Consider the following 15,361-nt stretch of genomic DNA (forward strand, 5'->3'; position numbering starts at 1 on the left):
AGTGGACAAAAAGTCGGGTGAGGGCCTTAGGAAATTGTAACGTCAATGGACATAAGGAGGGTTCTTGGAACACTTTCAACCTGACAACGAACAATACGAACAGCGTTCTCAGAACACCCCCATTTTGTTTAATTGCAAACATTACCTCCACGTCCACTCTTCCTCGTCCCAGTACTTACTTCATGAGGCCCCTGCCTCCGACACACGACCTTCTTCTATTTCTTTAAATTCCTATAACTCCTCCCCCACATCCACATCACTCAGTTTCATATTACGAAGCCGAAGCATGGGACCTTCCCCGCAGGGAGGGTGAGGAGGGTCGTCAATACTGTGACGAGGAAGAGTAGGGCTAAGAGTAATGAAGATTACCGGCAAGTAATCAGAGCACTTCAGGACACCGCGAGTGTTCTTAGAACACATTCAACTTGCCAGAGTACAATACGGACAGCGTCCTCAGGACACCCCCATTTTGTTTATGTACGAACATTTAAGGACACTGCGAGTGTTCTTAGCTCAATTTTAGCTTGCTTGCGAACAAAACAGACACATACTCCGTCCTCAGAACACCCCACCATTTAGTTTATATAGAACATTTCAAAACAAACGTGTCGTCCGCAGACAAATCGAACACAACAAAAGGGACGATCATAAAACAAACAAAAAACAGAACATTGAACCTATCTCATACTCCCCCCACCCTCCCCAAACACTCTTACACCAACACACGCCACTAAATACAATTTTTAATCCAAGTTTCACCACGCTGTCCGCGGTCGTCCGCGAATGCAAGATGGCGGGCGCAACAGAAAATCTGATGCGCTTCACGCACCACGCCGTCAAATCAGCAAACACGTCTGGTGTCCGCGGACATGGCGAAGCGAACAGAGACATCACTCATTTTTTTGCCTAACATTTTGGTCATTTCAAAAAAAAACTACTGGACGGATTTACACCAAATTTGCAAAAGCACGCTTTTGGGACCAAGCCCCCGCTCATGCCGCAAATTTGGTGTAAATCCGTCCAGCGGTTTGGGCTGTAGGCGTGCGCAACGTTTTTTCCCATTATGTCTATGGGAAAAAACAAACGTTTTGGGTCCCCCCTATAACTTTGCCCCCCCTGGACCAAACTTCTCCAAACTTTACAAAAAAAATTCAGAGTGGGCCATCTACTTTTTTTGCAAAGTTTGGTAAGGATTCGTCCAGGGGGAACACCAACTTAACCATAACTACATGGACGCTACCACGTCCATGATATATATATATATATATATATAGTCATGGATGCCATCATGGCTGTCAGATCTGACAGAAGGTGATAGCTGAGGCCGGTGTCCTGGGAGCCGCATCTGTATGTGGGATCAAGGTATGCATGGCAAGGTTCAAGAAAACATCAGAAGAGGCAACTGGAATGCAAACACTGATTGACTTGAACATAGAAGGAACAAGGGATGAGATTGTTGCAGAACGAGACAAGCTAAGAATGAAGACTGTGCAATGTGAACTATTTCCAGTGGGAACTATAAAGCTGGACAATCCCCATGATCCAAGGTTCTATGAAGGGAAGTGGATCTGGTGCAACCCCTACGGAGTATGCCGTTACATGACCTGGTCATTTGATAACACAAACTGTTATGGACACCTTAGAGGAATAACGAAGATATGGCAGCCCAGAGAAAAAGGACCGTCATATAAAGATATGGGAGTCAAGTTGACAAGAGGGGGGGAAATGAAGAGGGATGGGCAAATACACCCTCTCACCCGGCTCCTATAAGGTACATGACACGGAAGTAGCCAAGGAGATCTCTTGAACACCCATACTATTTTGGACGAACTCCCAGTGCTCCAATGATCGAACAGTATGTCGAGAGGTACCCACTCAGCCAACCCTACAGACCAGGTGTAGTACAAACCTTACCCAGAGTGGATGAGGAGCCTCATACTGCAACTAAAGAGACCTGTTGACAAGTGTCGATTAAAGCGCAGAGAATCCACTTCTGACGTCGTTAGAGACACCACAGCATAGCAGTGTTAGAGAGGAATCACACGTGCCATCCGCACAGCGGGACACAAACACACTCGAATACTCAAAGAACACAAGCGTACAGTTAACCTTATGGAACTGCAGGAGCACCTATGGGAGCGGACGGAGCCACTTGTGACTAACAAATGGAGAATATAGAATTGCACAAACATGTAGAAGCCATGTTATGGCTTAGGAAAATTACAGCAAGCCACAAGCCTCTCAGCAAGAGCTGAGGTGAGGTGAATTCAGGCTGAACAGAGAGCAAATGTGAGAGACAGGACCCGCTTCCAAGGCCACCAGATACAAACAAAATTCCATTCCCTGAAAGGCAGTAACACCAGCTGCAATAAATGCAAATTTCTCATAATTCAGAGCTGCAGAAGCTCCAAAGACGTGACCCAGCCAACCCAGATGATGAATCGAAACAAAAGCTGGGAAAGAAATGCAAACTCACGCCGCCAGATAGAAGCTGCAACAAAGATGTTACACTGAGACAAGTGTTGCAAGAGATGAACCGGCACTTATAGTCTAAGGTGGTACACACCAGTTACAATGTAGACACAGTCATTTTTATTACCTTGAGAAGGTACACCAAGAGCTAAGAATCATTGCGGATCCCAGGAATGGGGAGATCAGCTCTAGACGATCACAGTTCAGCCTCCTAGGGGTGGGTAGAAATGGGCAAGAAACAATGGTAAGACCCTCACACTGCAACATTGTTTATAGATAGTAATTTGGGGATGGAACAGGCCAGCGACTTGACATACAAAAGCCAGTAGACTAACATTTATAGCGTCCTCTATAGGTGTACTATTACTCAGTACCCAATCCCAGGTGGCAATAGGTTTTCTGGAGTAGGGCTCAGGTTGTGATGTCACTATGACTCAATCAAGATACAAAACTGGCCTGCAAACCAGGTGACGTTGAGATGTCTTAGGATTTCTTCTATCCTTATACTGATCCCCGTTGGTTTTGGCTGTAATAAACTACAGTTTGAACTTGCTGTCTGGCTGGGTCTACGTTCCTTTTGAGGGGAAGGTGTTGGGCCTACCGAGAGTCTGCAAACTCCTAGTAGCCCTCAAACCTACATGACAGTTTGTCCCCAATCGGATGTCAACATGAGGTGGGGCTGGAGGGGAAGATAGGTCTTGAAAGGAAGGGTAAGAAGGGATGTGCTATTAAAATGGGCAATGTGGGAAGGTAGAAGGGAAAGAAAGGAGATAAAATACCCTCTTTGCCAATCTGGATATGAATTCACAGAACAGAGAACATCCCTTATTTTTGAGCTAAAGCCTGTATGTTGTCAACTGTAATGTTGTGAGTGATTGGTTGGGTGAATGGAAAGGTGGAAGGAGGGTAGTTTGAGGTTGCTTTAGGGGTACTTTCAAAGTAGTCTTAGATGGACTAAGGCAGTTGTCTCGACTTTCAACTATTATGCAGTCGGAGAAAATGGGGAAATATACAGACAATGCAATCCAACCTGACGGCTGTAGTTTATTTCTGTGAAGGACTTGTCTCATTCAAGAGATCTGTATTTGAATTAAAATTGACTAAAGACATGCAAATGTATCCTGGCCCAAGGTTAGTCACTTCGAGAATAGCCACATGGAATTCCCTGGCTGCATGAGTGCGGGAAAGATGTTCATGTGGTTCCAGCCAAACGGCTGATAATGTCTCATGGTTAAAGAATCTGCAGAGGAAAAAGGTAAGTTCATTTTTAACATGCATGTTTGCAAAAAAAATGAAATATTACAAGGCATAATAATTGTTCAAACCTACCTTAAATTCTGTGGTGCTTCCCCAAATAAACTACATATTTCCCTAATTTGTTTTAGTGCAGGAATGACCCATTTGTCATTTGTACGTAGTTCTTCTATAAATCGATCTATCCATTGGATTTTTTGTGTATCTCGATCCTTAAAAACAAAATATTACATTAAGAACAAACGCAATTACAAAACGTGATTATCAGGACAAAATATATCTACACAAATTAATGTTTAAAAGCTCAAATTAAAATAAAACTCAACAGTATAATCAATGGAGGCATATGCTGGGTTGCATTAAAGATGTTATTTATATATTGCATGCTGCCTACCTGGGAACCCTACAAGCTAGTACTTTTGGAAGGCCAATGGCTGCGGTTGGAGCTACAGTAAGTATGGCGTGGCAAGGAAGCCTGCAGAGGGGTGGTCACTGTTACAAATGGACAGAGGCTGGTGCATTATCAGGAGCAGAGTATCAAATCTCCTGATGTGTTTAAGTGGAGGCGGCACAACAGTAAGTGTCAGACTGCAGGAGATCTCCAAGAACACTGGTGTTGTGGGTGATAAAGCATTGGGGAGAGCAGGGGTATCTTCAAACAGTGGAGATAAAAAGAAGAGGACATTGGCAGTAAGTATCCTAAAAGGCATGCCGTAAATAGCTTTATGAATTGGGTGGGGCAAAATTTGCAGATTGAGGGTTCAAAAGGCCAGGAACAATGATGCAGAAGCATCTATCAGCAGTCTGCTTGTGGTGTAAGTGTGGGAGAGAGTAAAAGCTAGGTGGCTGAAGATCTGAGTTGCCATGATAATTCTAACAAAAGATCTTTTTTGCATATAGATAAGTACAGACAGTGCTAAAGGTTATTCTGGCACGCAAAAGGAGACAGTGAAGGCTTGTAGTGAGGTAAGTCCATAGTATTGTTGGGTTAAAAATTAAGATAGGCTAGTTATGAACCATTTGTAGCCTCTAGATTTGTAAAGCACGAATGTTAAGATGCAGTCATAAAAGGCCTCGCCCTAGTCAAGGCAGGACAGCATTAGGCAACCTACCAGCTGGAGCTGGGTATTGAAAATGTGAGGTTTTGTCTGGAATAAAGTACCATTCACTGCAGCATTTAAAGATCATTGCTACATCTCAAATGATGATTATGTTGGACAATCTTATATGATTGCCACTTCAGCAAAGTAAGTTAGTGAGGAAGAGAAGGTGTCACTATCAGGGTTGATGCCTGCACCCCAGGGCAAAGATCTCAGTTTCAGAACCAATGAGCTTAAGAGGCTGTTGGGTGCTGATTAATGCCTCAATTGCATTAAGGCATTTGGAAACCTAGTAAAATTAGTCTCTCCCCGATGATGTTGTACCAGATTAATTTTTGTGACATTTAACACCCCTCTGTATGCATATGTTGTGGTTCAGAGAGCTATGTTAACAACTGGTTTTATTTGTTTGTTCCTACGATTCAACAGATCTATGTTAACATCTAAATATTTGTACTATTTCTTTGCACAAGCTACCACCAAAGTTTGATGTGCTGCACCCAGGGCTCCAGACAAGGCGAGTACCAGGCCTTTTTATGCATGAAAATCTTGCAAATACGCCAGCTTTATTATTTTCCTGCCTACAATTACACACAGGTTTAGAGCAGATGGCAGTGCAAATGTCAAGTTACTTGACAGAAACCAGAAGGCTTCTTGTGATTTTTATATACATGGATGTAATTGCAAGCCACCTCTGAAACAGAATGTATTTCTCTGAAGCCTTTCAAAAAAAGAAACTGCACACTGTGATAAAAGGAATGGTTTCTTTCCTTTCAGCTTCAGAAGCATTGTGCATGTTTTCCTAGAATTTTAGGAATTTATAATTAATAGGATGGAAAACTAAGTAGCAATTGAGTTTTTTTAAACATTTTTTATTTTTTTAACAAGTTATGCTTTTTTTTCTAGTGAAAGCAAACCATTATTGCACAATTGTATTTTTCAGAGTTCCGGTGCTGTGTGCATAATCATGCAGAAATAATTTTTACACTTCTAATTTAATTTACAGTTTAATTATAAAAACAGTGTGTAAAATGAGGACTATGCACAGTCTAGTTTACATCCATTCAACCTTGCAGTCAATGGAGTACATTACTATAAATGGTCAGTGGCAGCACCGTCTTTGCTCAAGGGTGAGTGATTGTCATTACACCAATCACAGGTGTTCTAGCCTCTCAAATTTTCAAGACTACAAATAAAAAATCCAAAACTTGACTCTCGAAAGTGCAAGTGCTATTCAAAAACAAACGAAAGTTACATTGGTAGTTGAAATAGAAACTCAGCAAAACCTGTCCCTGTGATAATCCAGATAGGTATTTAAATATATGTAGCGCTTCATAAATGGTTCGTCATACATCTAGGTACTTTGATCATTATACCTCAGTCGATACTCGGTTAACCAGCCTCTGAAGGATGTTAACCAATAAGATAGCTCAGCCGGTTGAGCACTCGTCGCTGCAATCTGCGTGATCTGTGGGTTGCAGGTTCGAATCCAGGCAAGTCCAACTCAGCCTTTCATCCTTTTGAGGTCGATAAAGGAGTACCGACTTTGGTTTGGTGCTAATTGTGATAAATTTGTTCTATGTACAGCGCTTTGTAAAAAGAGCTATATAAATAACCATTTGACCACGAGATTAGATATAGAATTTAGCATGGAGTCCTTGCCTTTCTGCACTGTTGTATCATAACATTGGCATACCATTAGGTAGTAATGGCTCCAAGAAATGAGGACTTTCATTAAACATCAAAAGACAATTCTGCTATCGAATCTCAAAACACACAATATAAATTCATGTATGCTTTGCTATATAATTGGCAAGGTTTTTGTGATTTCAACATTTAAATATCTAGAGGAGAGATCAAATGGCCATAAATAATGAAAGATGTATTCTGTCACAATGCAGAAAGCTGCCGCATAGTAATGATTTCCATACATTTTTTTTTCACATGGATGTTGCATACCTTTTACTCTCTTGCGAAGGAGAAAAAGTCATTTTTACTCCCTTAAAATCACATTTACTCTCAAAGTTTAAAAATAGTAAAATACTCCCACCTCAAAATCGTATCTGGAGCACTGGCTACCTCTCTCGCCATCTAACATTCTTTGACTTCTCTTGGTTACATTTGGCAGAATGTATGATTTTGCTAAGGAACAGTAAATGTGCCGGCTCACCTTTTGTCCAGCTAAACTAGATAAAGGTGCTTCATACCAATGCTAGAACCTCATGCTGTCTATCACAATACCATCCAATTACTTGTCATAGCTCAGAATATCTTTGCATCTTTAATCACCTTCAGTTAGCAGTAATGATTCAACTGGCATCCGTTTTAAAGTATGCAGAAACGTATGTTATTGGGCATGCATATTTTAATTCACCATATCATATGAGCCATGTTGAAATTTACATGCATTTAAAGCAGAACTGGCACTTTATCAAAAGAGGGCTACAAGTAGGAAAGCATATTAAACACTTTAAGAACCACAAAACAATTGCAATCAGAATTGTTGGAACATTTACGTCACATCATTTATAAATGTTCACTAGTTGAACATGAAGGGAGAATGATGTGGGAAATTAATGACAGGGCCACCGCAGAAAGATTTCAGGATGTATGATGGCATCTGCAATTTCGTCGGAGTACTCCCCTCCCCACATTTGGCTGCAAAAAATGTTTTGGGTAGGTAACCCTGGCTGCTGTTCTTTTGTCTTTTAAGCATGGTCTTTGTGCAGATGTCTTTGAAATGATGGGATGTCATTTCAAATTTAAGGCACTCTCTCTCTCTCTAGGGGAATTGCAGAAACAGCAATGCCAGTTCTTTCATTGAGGGTCGACTTTCCCTTTCTGGGGTGGAATCTATGACTTCACAACCTGGGAGATGGCGACTGAGCAAGTTCATTAGGGATAAGAAGAACAAGTTACTTCTTACCTGGTAATGTTCTTTCGATGGGATGTTCCTCCGACGTATTCCTTATCTTAGATAATTCGTCTCCAGCTTGCTGGCCTCAGAAATGTTTTCTCTGTAAAGGGCGCTGCGCGTCAACGTCCGCCGAGTTGGTGTCCCTCGACAGCCACTGTATCAGCGCCAACGTCACCATGCCCATAAATAGCCACGCGTGGCGTCCGTTGCTCAGTTCCGTTTTGTAGCATAAGATAAGTCTTGCATGAATTGGCTATTGACCTTGAAGGAGTGTGAGCTGCAACCACAAGGAAAGTATTATTGCGGGGATGGATGGGAGGGGCGATAAGGAATATGTCGGAGGAATATCCCATTGAAAGAACGTTACCAGCTAAGAAGTAACTTGTTCTTCGAAGGGATTGTGTCCTCCGACGTATTCCTTATCTTAGATAGACTCCCATAGAAGTGGCATGTAATTGGAGGTGGGAGTAAGAATGTCATGTATCCCTTTTAGGAATGAACCAAATGTAATACGGCTTTGCCAAATCTGGTCTCTTGACTAGCGGAGGAATCCAGGTTGTAAAATCTTGTGAATGTATGTGCGGACGACCATGTGGCAGCCGCCGCACATGTGTCTCGGACCGGTACCCCTCTTTGGAGGGCCGAAGATGTTGCAATACCCCTGGTTGAATGAGCCCTAAGATTCTGGGGGGGGCTCTTTCCCTGCCAGTTTGTAACATTCCAGAATGGCCAAAATAATCCACCTGGAAATGGTCTGTTTTGTTATGGGTAGTGCCAACTTGTGACCTGAGTAGCCTACAAACAGTTGGTCTGCTTGCATAATCCTAGCCAGTCTGCTGATGTAAAAGCTTAGAGCTCGCCTTGGGTCCAGCCTATGTAGCCTTTCTTCCTCTTTACCCGGATGGGGAGGAGGGTAGAACGAAGGTAAGGTAATTTTCTGAGTGATGTGAAATTCAGAAACCACCTTTGGGAGGAAATTAGGCTTCACCTGTAGGACAACTTTGTCCTTATGGAAAATTGTATGGGGGGTTTACAAGATAGAGCTTGTAATTCGCTCACCCTCCTAGCAGATGTTAGTGCTACTAATATGACAGTTTTAAGAGTGAGAAATCTCAGCGAACAAGAGTGGAGTGGTTCGAAGGGAGTACCCATTAGGAAATTTAAGACAAAATTAAAGTCCCATAAAGGAACTTGGAATGGTCTTGGAGGATAAACATTAGTTAATCCCTTGAGAAATTGTATTACTAAGGGTAGTTTGAAATACGATAGTTCCTCCGCAGTGCGCTTGAAGATTGATAGCACTGCGAGATAGCCTTTTACAGTGCCAACTTGAAGGCCTGAGTTTGCCATAAGGACAACTTGAATTTTCCATAAGGACAACTTGAAGGCCTGAGTTTGCCAAGTAGAGTAGAAACGATAACATCGTTGGTGTACCGCATGAAAAAGGGTCGATATTGTCCTCTCTGCACAAGCTGCAAAATTTGTTCCAACGGCAGCGGTATAAAGACTTTGTTGCTGGCCTTCTGGCCGAAAGCAACACCTCCATGACGTCATCAGGAAGGTCCCAATACTTGTACCTCAACCTTTCAGAAGCCAAGCGTGAAGGTTGAGGGTTCTTATATCTGGATGGAGAACCTGACCTCCCTTCTGCGAGAGAAGATTCTCTTTGAGTGGAAGACGGATTGGAGGGCAGATGGACATATCCAGAAGGTCCGGGTACCACGTTCTCCCGGCCCAGTCCGGGGCAATTAGGATCATGGTTTTCCGGAATCTTCTCAACCTCCTGATCATTTGAGGAATAACAGGGACTGGTGGAAACGCATAAAGGAGTGGAACCTCCCAGTCCACTACGAACGAGTCCCCTAGAACTCCTCTCGGGGGAAATTCCCTTGAACAGAAGAGAACACTTCCTGTTGGTGCTGGTGGCGAACAGATCCACCTGAGGGGTTCCCCAAAGGGCGAAGATCTCTTGAAGGACTTCCTGAGCTAGCTCCCACTCGTGGGAGACTGTGCTCTGCCTGCTCAGAGCGTCCGCTGTCAAGTTCTTCTCTCCGGCTAGGTGGACTGCCGATAGAGAGATTCCTTCCTGAATTGCCCAAAACCAGAGCTGCATTGCCTCTCTGCACAGTGGCAGTGACCCTACGCTTCCTCTTTTGTTGAGGTAGTGCATGGCCACCGTGTTGTCCGTCATTATCAGGACATTTCTCCCCTGTACTGATGGCAGGAAAGCTTTCAGCACTAGTCTGATCGCTCTCAGCTCTAATAGGTTGATGTGTAGTCTGGACTCCGATGGAGACCAATGACCGCTAATGGTCAAGTCTTTGGCATGGGCTCCCCACCACGTGAGGGAGGCGTCTGTGACTACTGTCATCTCCGGCCATGGTTGCCAAAACACTTCTCCTTTCAAGATGTTCTCTCGATAGGCCCATCATTGAAGGTCGTGGGCTGATTGTTATCAGTCCGAAATCCAGAGGAGATCTGTCATTCTTCCTGAGTAGTGTGACCACTGGGTTCTTAGTGCCCACTGGAGAGATCTCATTCTCAGGCCAGCCTCTGGCACAAGGAAGATGCAGGATGCCATGAGGCCTAGCAATCTCAAAAAGTCGAAGGCTGGGATATGTTGGGCATTTTGAAATTTGTTGACCATCTGCAGAATATCTTGAGTCCTCACCTGTGGTGGGGAGGCTTTTCCCAGGGAAGTGTCCAGGACCGGTCCGATGAACTGGAGTCTCTGTGATGGCATCATCTGTGACTTCTTTAAATTGAGGGAGAAGCCCAGTTTGTGAAGGAAGTAGCAGACATAATCTAGCTGGATCTGAGCTTGTTCCGAAGATACAGCTCTGATCAGCCAATCGTCCAGGTAGGGGTAGACTTGGATCCCTTCCCTCCTTAGACTTGCAGCCACTACAAACATTAGCTTGGTGAAGACCCTCGGGGCGGAGGTCAGCCCAAATGGCAGAACTCGAAATTGATAATGAGAGCCGCCAATTGCGAACCTCAGGTATCTCCTGTGTTTGAGATGGATTGGCACATGGAAATAAGCATCCTGGAGGTCTAGAGATACCAGCCAGTCCTGAATCTGGAGGGCCTGAAGGATCTGAGAGAGTGTTACCATCTTGAACTTGTCCTCCCTGAGGAACTTGTTCAATTCACTAAATCCAAGATGGGTCTCAGTCCTCTGTCCTTCGGTATGAGAAAGTAGGGGGGGGGGGTGTACCCACCCTTGTTCCTCTCCGCTACAGGTACCGGTTCTATGGCACCTTTCTCTAGCAGGTCTACAATTTCGTGCAAGAGGAGTGGATCTGGAACTTTTAGAGAGCTGTGCCCCGGTGGATGACTGAGGGATGCGTAGAAAGGGTAGGCAGTAACCTTGGGCAAATGTCTCCAATGCCCAAGCATCTGACGTAATAGCCTGCCATTCTGTCAGATGGTGAGTTAACCTGCCCCCTACAGGTGTTTTGTGTGGAAAGACCTCAGAGTGGTTTGGGGGCGGCTGATGCAGATGCCGAGGGTAAAGAGGTACCTGCTGCTGCTGCAGCCTTAGTACTTTTGACCCGTCCACCTCGGGTGGATCTCCTTTGGCCTCTTTGAGCCGGCTGTCATCTGCCTTTCCCGAATGCGGAATAATAGCGAAAGGACTTTCCTCTCCCAGAGGTTCCTGGGGGGCGAAAAGGAGTTTGGCGGATTCCAGCTCCTAAAGATTTTGCTGCTGCATTAGATGTTTGCAAATTTTTCAGACTGTCATCAGCCTTTTTACCGAATAAAGAAGAGCCGTCAAAGGGCATATTCAAAAGTCCAGCCTGTACATCTGGAGCAAAGCCAGACTTTCATAACCACGCACGCCTGAGGATTGTAGTACTTGCCGCCATGGCCCTGCTGAAACGGTCAGTGGAATCGATGCCAGTTTGAAGAGATTCGCACATGGCATCTTTGCCATCTTTAATGATGTTATGCAAGGCTTCCCTTTCATCTCCTTCCGGTATGCAGTCAGCCGCTGATGAAGCACCCTCCCACACAGTGTGTGACTGAACCTGGCGAGCGTACAAGTGGCGTTGATGGACTTCAACACCATACTACAAGCAGAAGAATATGCCAAATGCCATAGAATCTTACCTTTTGTCATCTCTGTCGTGTGGGACAGTAGGATAAGCAGATCTGCTGCTTGATGAAGTTGCCGCTTGAACCACCAGGCTCTCTGGAGTCGGGTGTTTTGATAAATATTCAGGGTCAGCTGCAGCTACCCTACACTTGGCTGACACTTTTTATTGACTGCAGGGATAACTTCAGGAGTTTCCCAATTTGGTGAAATCTTCCTTTGTAAAGCAGTATGGAAAGGGACCACAGGATCCTCCTGTGGAACTTTATCTAGTATGTCTGTAAGGTAATCCTGTTGAAAAACAGGTGAAGGCGCAGACCAACCCATGAATTCAATAATTCTTCCCATCAGGGTTCTATAGGGGGTTTTGGCATGTTCCCCTGGGTCTGGTTTGACAAATTCCACTGGGGAAGTGTCCAACCCACTTGCCTCATGTAATGATTCCTGTAGGTCTTTCAACCTTCTTTCTTCAGAGGGAAAATCCTCTGAAACAGGTGGTGTGGTCCTCTGCAGCCCGAAGGGTCTTTCTTGATCGGAATCCCCCCCTTCTTCATAGATTGAAGATAATCTGGGGTACTCTGACCTCGGAAATGGTGTAAAACCCATTTCTAAAGCAGAAGGAGCCAAACTTGTCATTATTGGCCGAGAAAAAGTTGATGTCGTCAACGCCGATGTAAAAGGCTTCGAAGGTGCCGAGAAAGGCGTCGAGAAAACTGGAAGAGGCCTCAAGGAACTCGAGAGGATCGGGATCCTGCTCGAGGATGTCGACGACGTTCTTAGCGTCGTGCTGGAGGTTCTGGGTATAACCGTTGGCTGTGAAGTAGCCATGTTTTTTTCTTTTATCGGCGTCGATGTTGGTGTCGATTCGATCGACGCGTCGAAGAACCCTTCGATAACAGCGTCGATGGCGCCGATCCATGAGTGGCAGGGACTTTTGATGACGACAGCGAAGATGATGCCTTCCTACCCTATGGCCCGTGGCACCCTAGGGTGGACTCTTTCGCCGGGTGCAACGACTCGCAGCGTTTCGATTATTTGGGTTTTTCACCCAGGATATCATCCTCAGCTGTCTTCAAGGGGGTCGAGGCCACTTTCTCGAAGACGCTTAGCATATTTTTCCTGAATTCCTCCCACTCAGCCTGAGAGGTGTGTTTTGTGGGACAGGAGACCCTTTCTGGGGAAACAGAAGATGACGAGGAAGGGGATCTTCAACGTCTTTTTTTTGAGTGTCTAGTTCTCGACGAGTGGTGGGAGCTACTTCGAGACCTAGAATGGGAATGCTTTCGACAGCGAGGAGACAAATGCCTCAGCCGAAGAAACTTTCGAGGAGGTTTTGACTGACTTACCTCTCTCGAGCTTCTCCTTGCGCTCCTTCAAGGCTTTCGCCGTCATGGACATGCAGTCCTCGCACTCCGAACAATGGTGCTCGACTCCCAAGCACCACAAACAGATCCTGTGAGGATCCGTTAGTGACATTTTCTTTCTGCAGTCTCAACATTTTTTGAAGCCGGACCGCAGAGTCGTCGGTTCGGATGAGGAAGCCATCGAGTACGAGTTGGTTTTATCGAGGAATAATAAGATGTTTATCTGACTGAACTGAGCAACGATATTCCGAGGCCCCACGAAGCACGTAAAAATGGAACTGAGCAACGGACGCCGCGCGTGGCTATTTATGGGCATGGTGACGTCGGCGCCGATACGGTGGCTGTCGAGGGACACCAACTCGGCGGACGTCGATGCGCAGCGCCCTCTACAGAGAAAAAATCTCCGAGGCCAGCAAGCTGGAGAGAATTATCTTAGATAAGGAATACGTCGGACAACACAATCCCTTGAAAATAGTGTTATCATCCTTCGCTACTTTGTCACTTGAATCATGCATTTGTAGACATACCAATGGCGTAGAGGAATAATCTCGCAAAATCAGGTAAAGACTTTTTTTTTAAAACTGTTCCCAGGAAACCAGCAGGCCTGTTGGGCATATAAACTCTTGCAAATACGTTTCTCTTTGCATTTCTATTTTACTGTAATGGGTTAGTTCCACAGAACGTTTCTCCAAACAACCAGTTACATTACATACTAATCACATTTGCTCACAGTTACAGAAGCTAAAAGCATTTCAGTAATGACATTCCTTTTACCTTATCACAAGAAATAGTTTAACATACAATGCATCTCTAAAATACATCCTCCTCATAACCACAGAAAAAACAGATCTTTTAAAAACAACCAACACATACCCCCAAGTATATGATAGTCTAATGTACTATCACCAAAATATCAGAACCTCCACAGATGGCAAGAATATTAGCTAAACAATTCCTTTAAAAAAAATAGAGCAATACAACTCTAACTATTAGAGCTTGAAGTTATAATCAATTGCCATACCACTGCACTACAAAGTCATAATATCCTGCACAAGATGGCCGAAATAATGCATTTGACGTGGAGGTAAGACCTGACATTCTAACAAGAATGAAAGAAAGAAAGAACTGTGCTCATTTAGATCATTTTTGACTGACTTCTACCAACAAGTAGGATTGGAGGGTTTCTTATCAGATGACATTAGACTGATCTGCGGGGTTACAAAGGGGTCCTCCTCGTCACCTTTATTATTCAATCTATACATTCGCCCTCTTAAAGATCTTGAGACGTCGTGGACTGAATTTTCATTCATACGCAGACAACACTGAGATCTTTCTCAGAGTCTCCAATATTGATGACGCCTTCTGTAAATTGGCACAGTGCTTGAATGAAGTCAGCACTTGGATGTCCCACAATCAGCTACAGTTATATGCTGCCAACATCGAGTTGATTTTATTTGGACCTAAACAGCTTCTAGCAGCTGCCAAGAAGCTGCCCATTCCAATTTTGTTGCGGTCAAACCTGAAATTTGTCTCCAAGGTGGTTAAAAACCTTGGATGCATCTGGCAAGACAACCTGGGCAGTGAGGCACAAGTTGGAGCAAAGGTCAAGGTGGTACATTTTGTACTTCGACTACTCAGAAACGCACTGCCTTTTATACCCAGGGAGGACTATGCCATGGTAGTTGGCGCCTTAGTCAACAGACATCTGGACTACTGCAATAGCCAACTGCTTGGCATTCCCCATAACAAATTACTAAGATTACAGAAAGCTCAGAATGTCGCATTGAGAACCATCTTTAGCCTAGATCGACGCGCACATGTCTCACTATCGCGGAGAGCATTACATTGGCTGACCGTGGAAGATTGGATCAGATTCAAAGCAGCATGTTTAGTCTTTAAATGCATTGATTGTCCTGCACCAGACTATTTAAAAGATCTGATTTAAGTTTATCGACCATCAAGATCCTTACGTTACAATGATCAACATCTTCTGGTTATTGCTCGTTCTGTATACAATTTAAGGGGAGAAAGAAGATTGCTCTATTGGGGTGAAACCTATAGAACTCACTTCCACTGGAAATTAGGACCCTACAGTCACTCCCTCAATTTAGGAGAGCACTAAAGACCCATCTTTTAGATAGCCTATTCCTCCATTCCT

At 44.3% G+C, this 15,361-nt stretch overlaps 1 protein-coding gene across 3 annotated transcripts in view; it reads right to left on the minus strand.

The window, feature by feature from the left end:
* Positions 1-15,361, minus strand: part of USP9X (ubiquitin specific peptidase 9 X-linked) — a 2,614,063-nt gene that overhangs the window by 1,800,504 nt on the left and 798,198 nt on the right. For all 3 annotated transcript variants that reach the window (XM_069636534.1, XM_069636533.1, XM_069636535.1), the window contains exon 13: positions 3,802-3,938. In XM_069636534.1, coding sequence (XP_069492635.1) covers positions 3,802-3,938 — 137 coding nt within the window. The remainder of the gene's footprint in view (positions 1-3,801; positions 3,939-15,361) is intronic.

This window comes from Ambystoma mexicanum, chromosome 7p (assembly GCF_040938575.1).
Source record: "Ambystoma mexicanum isolate Mex_15411 chromosome 7p, UKY_AmexF1_1, whole genome shotgun sequence".
NCBI classification, from domain to species: domain Eukaryota; kingdom Metazoa; phylum Chordata; class Amphibia; order Caudata; family Ambystomatidae; genus Ambystoma; species Ambystoma mexicanum.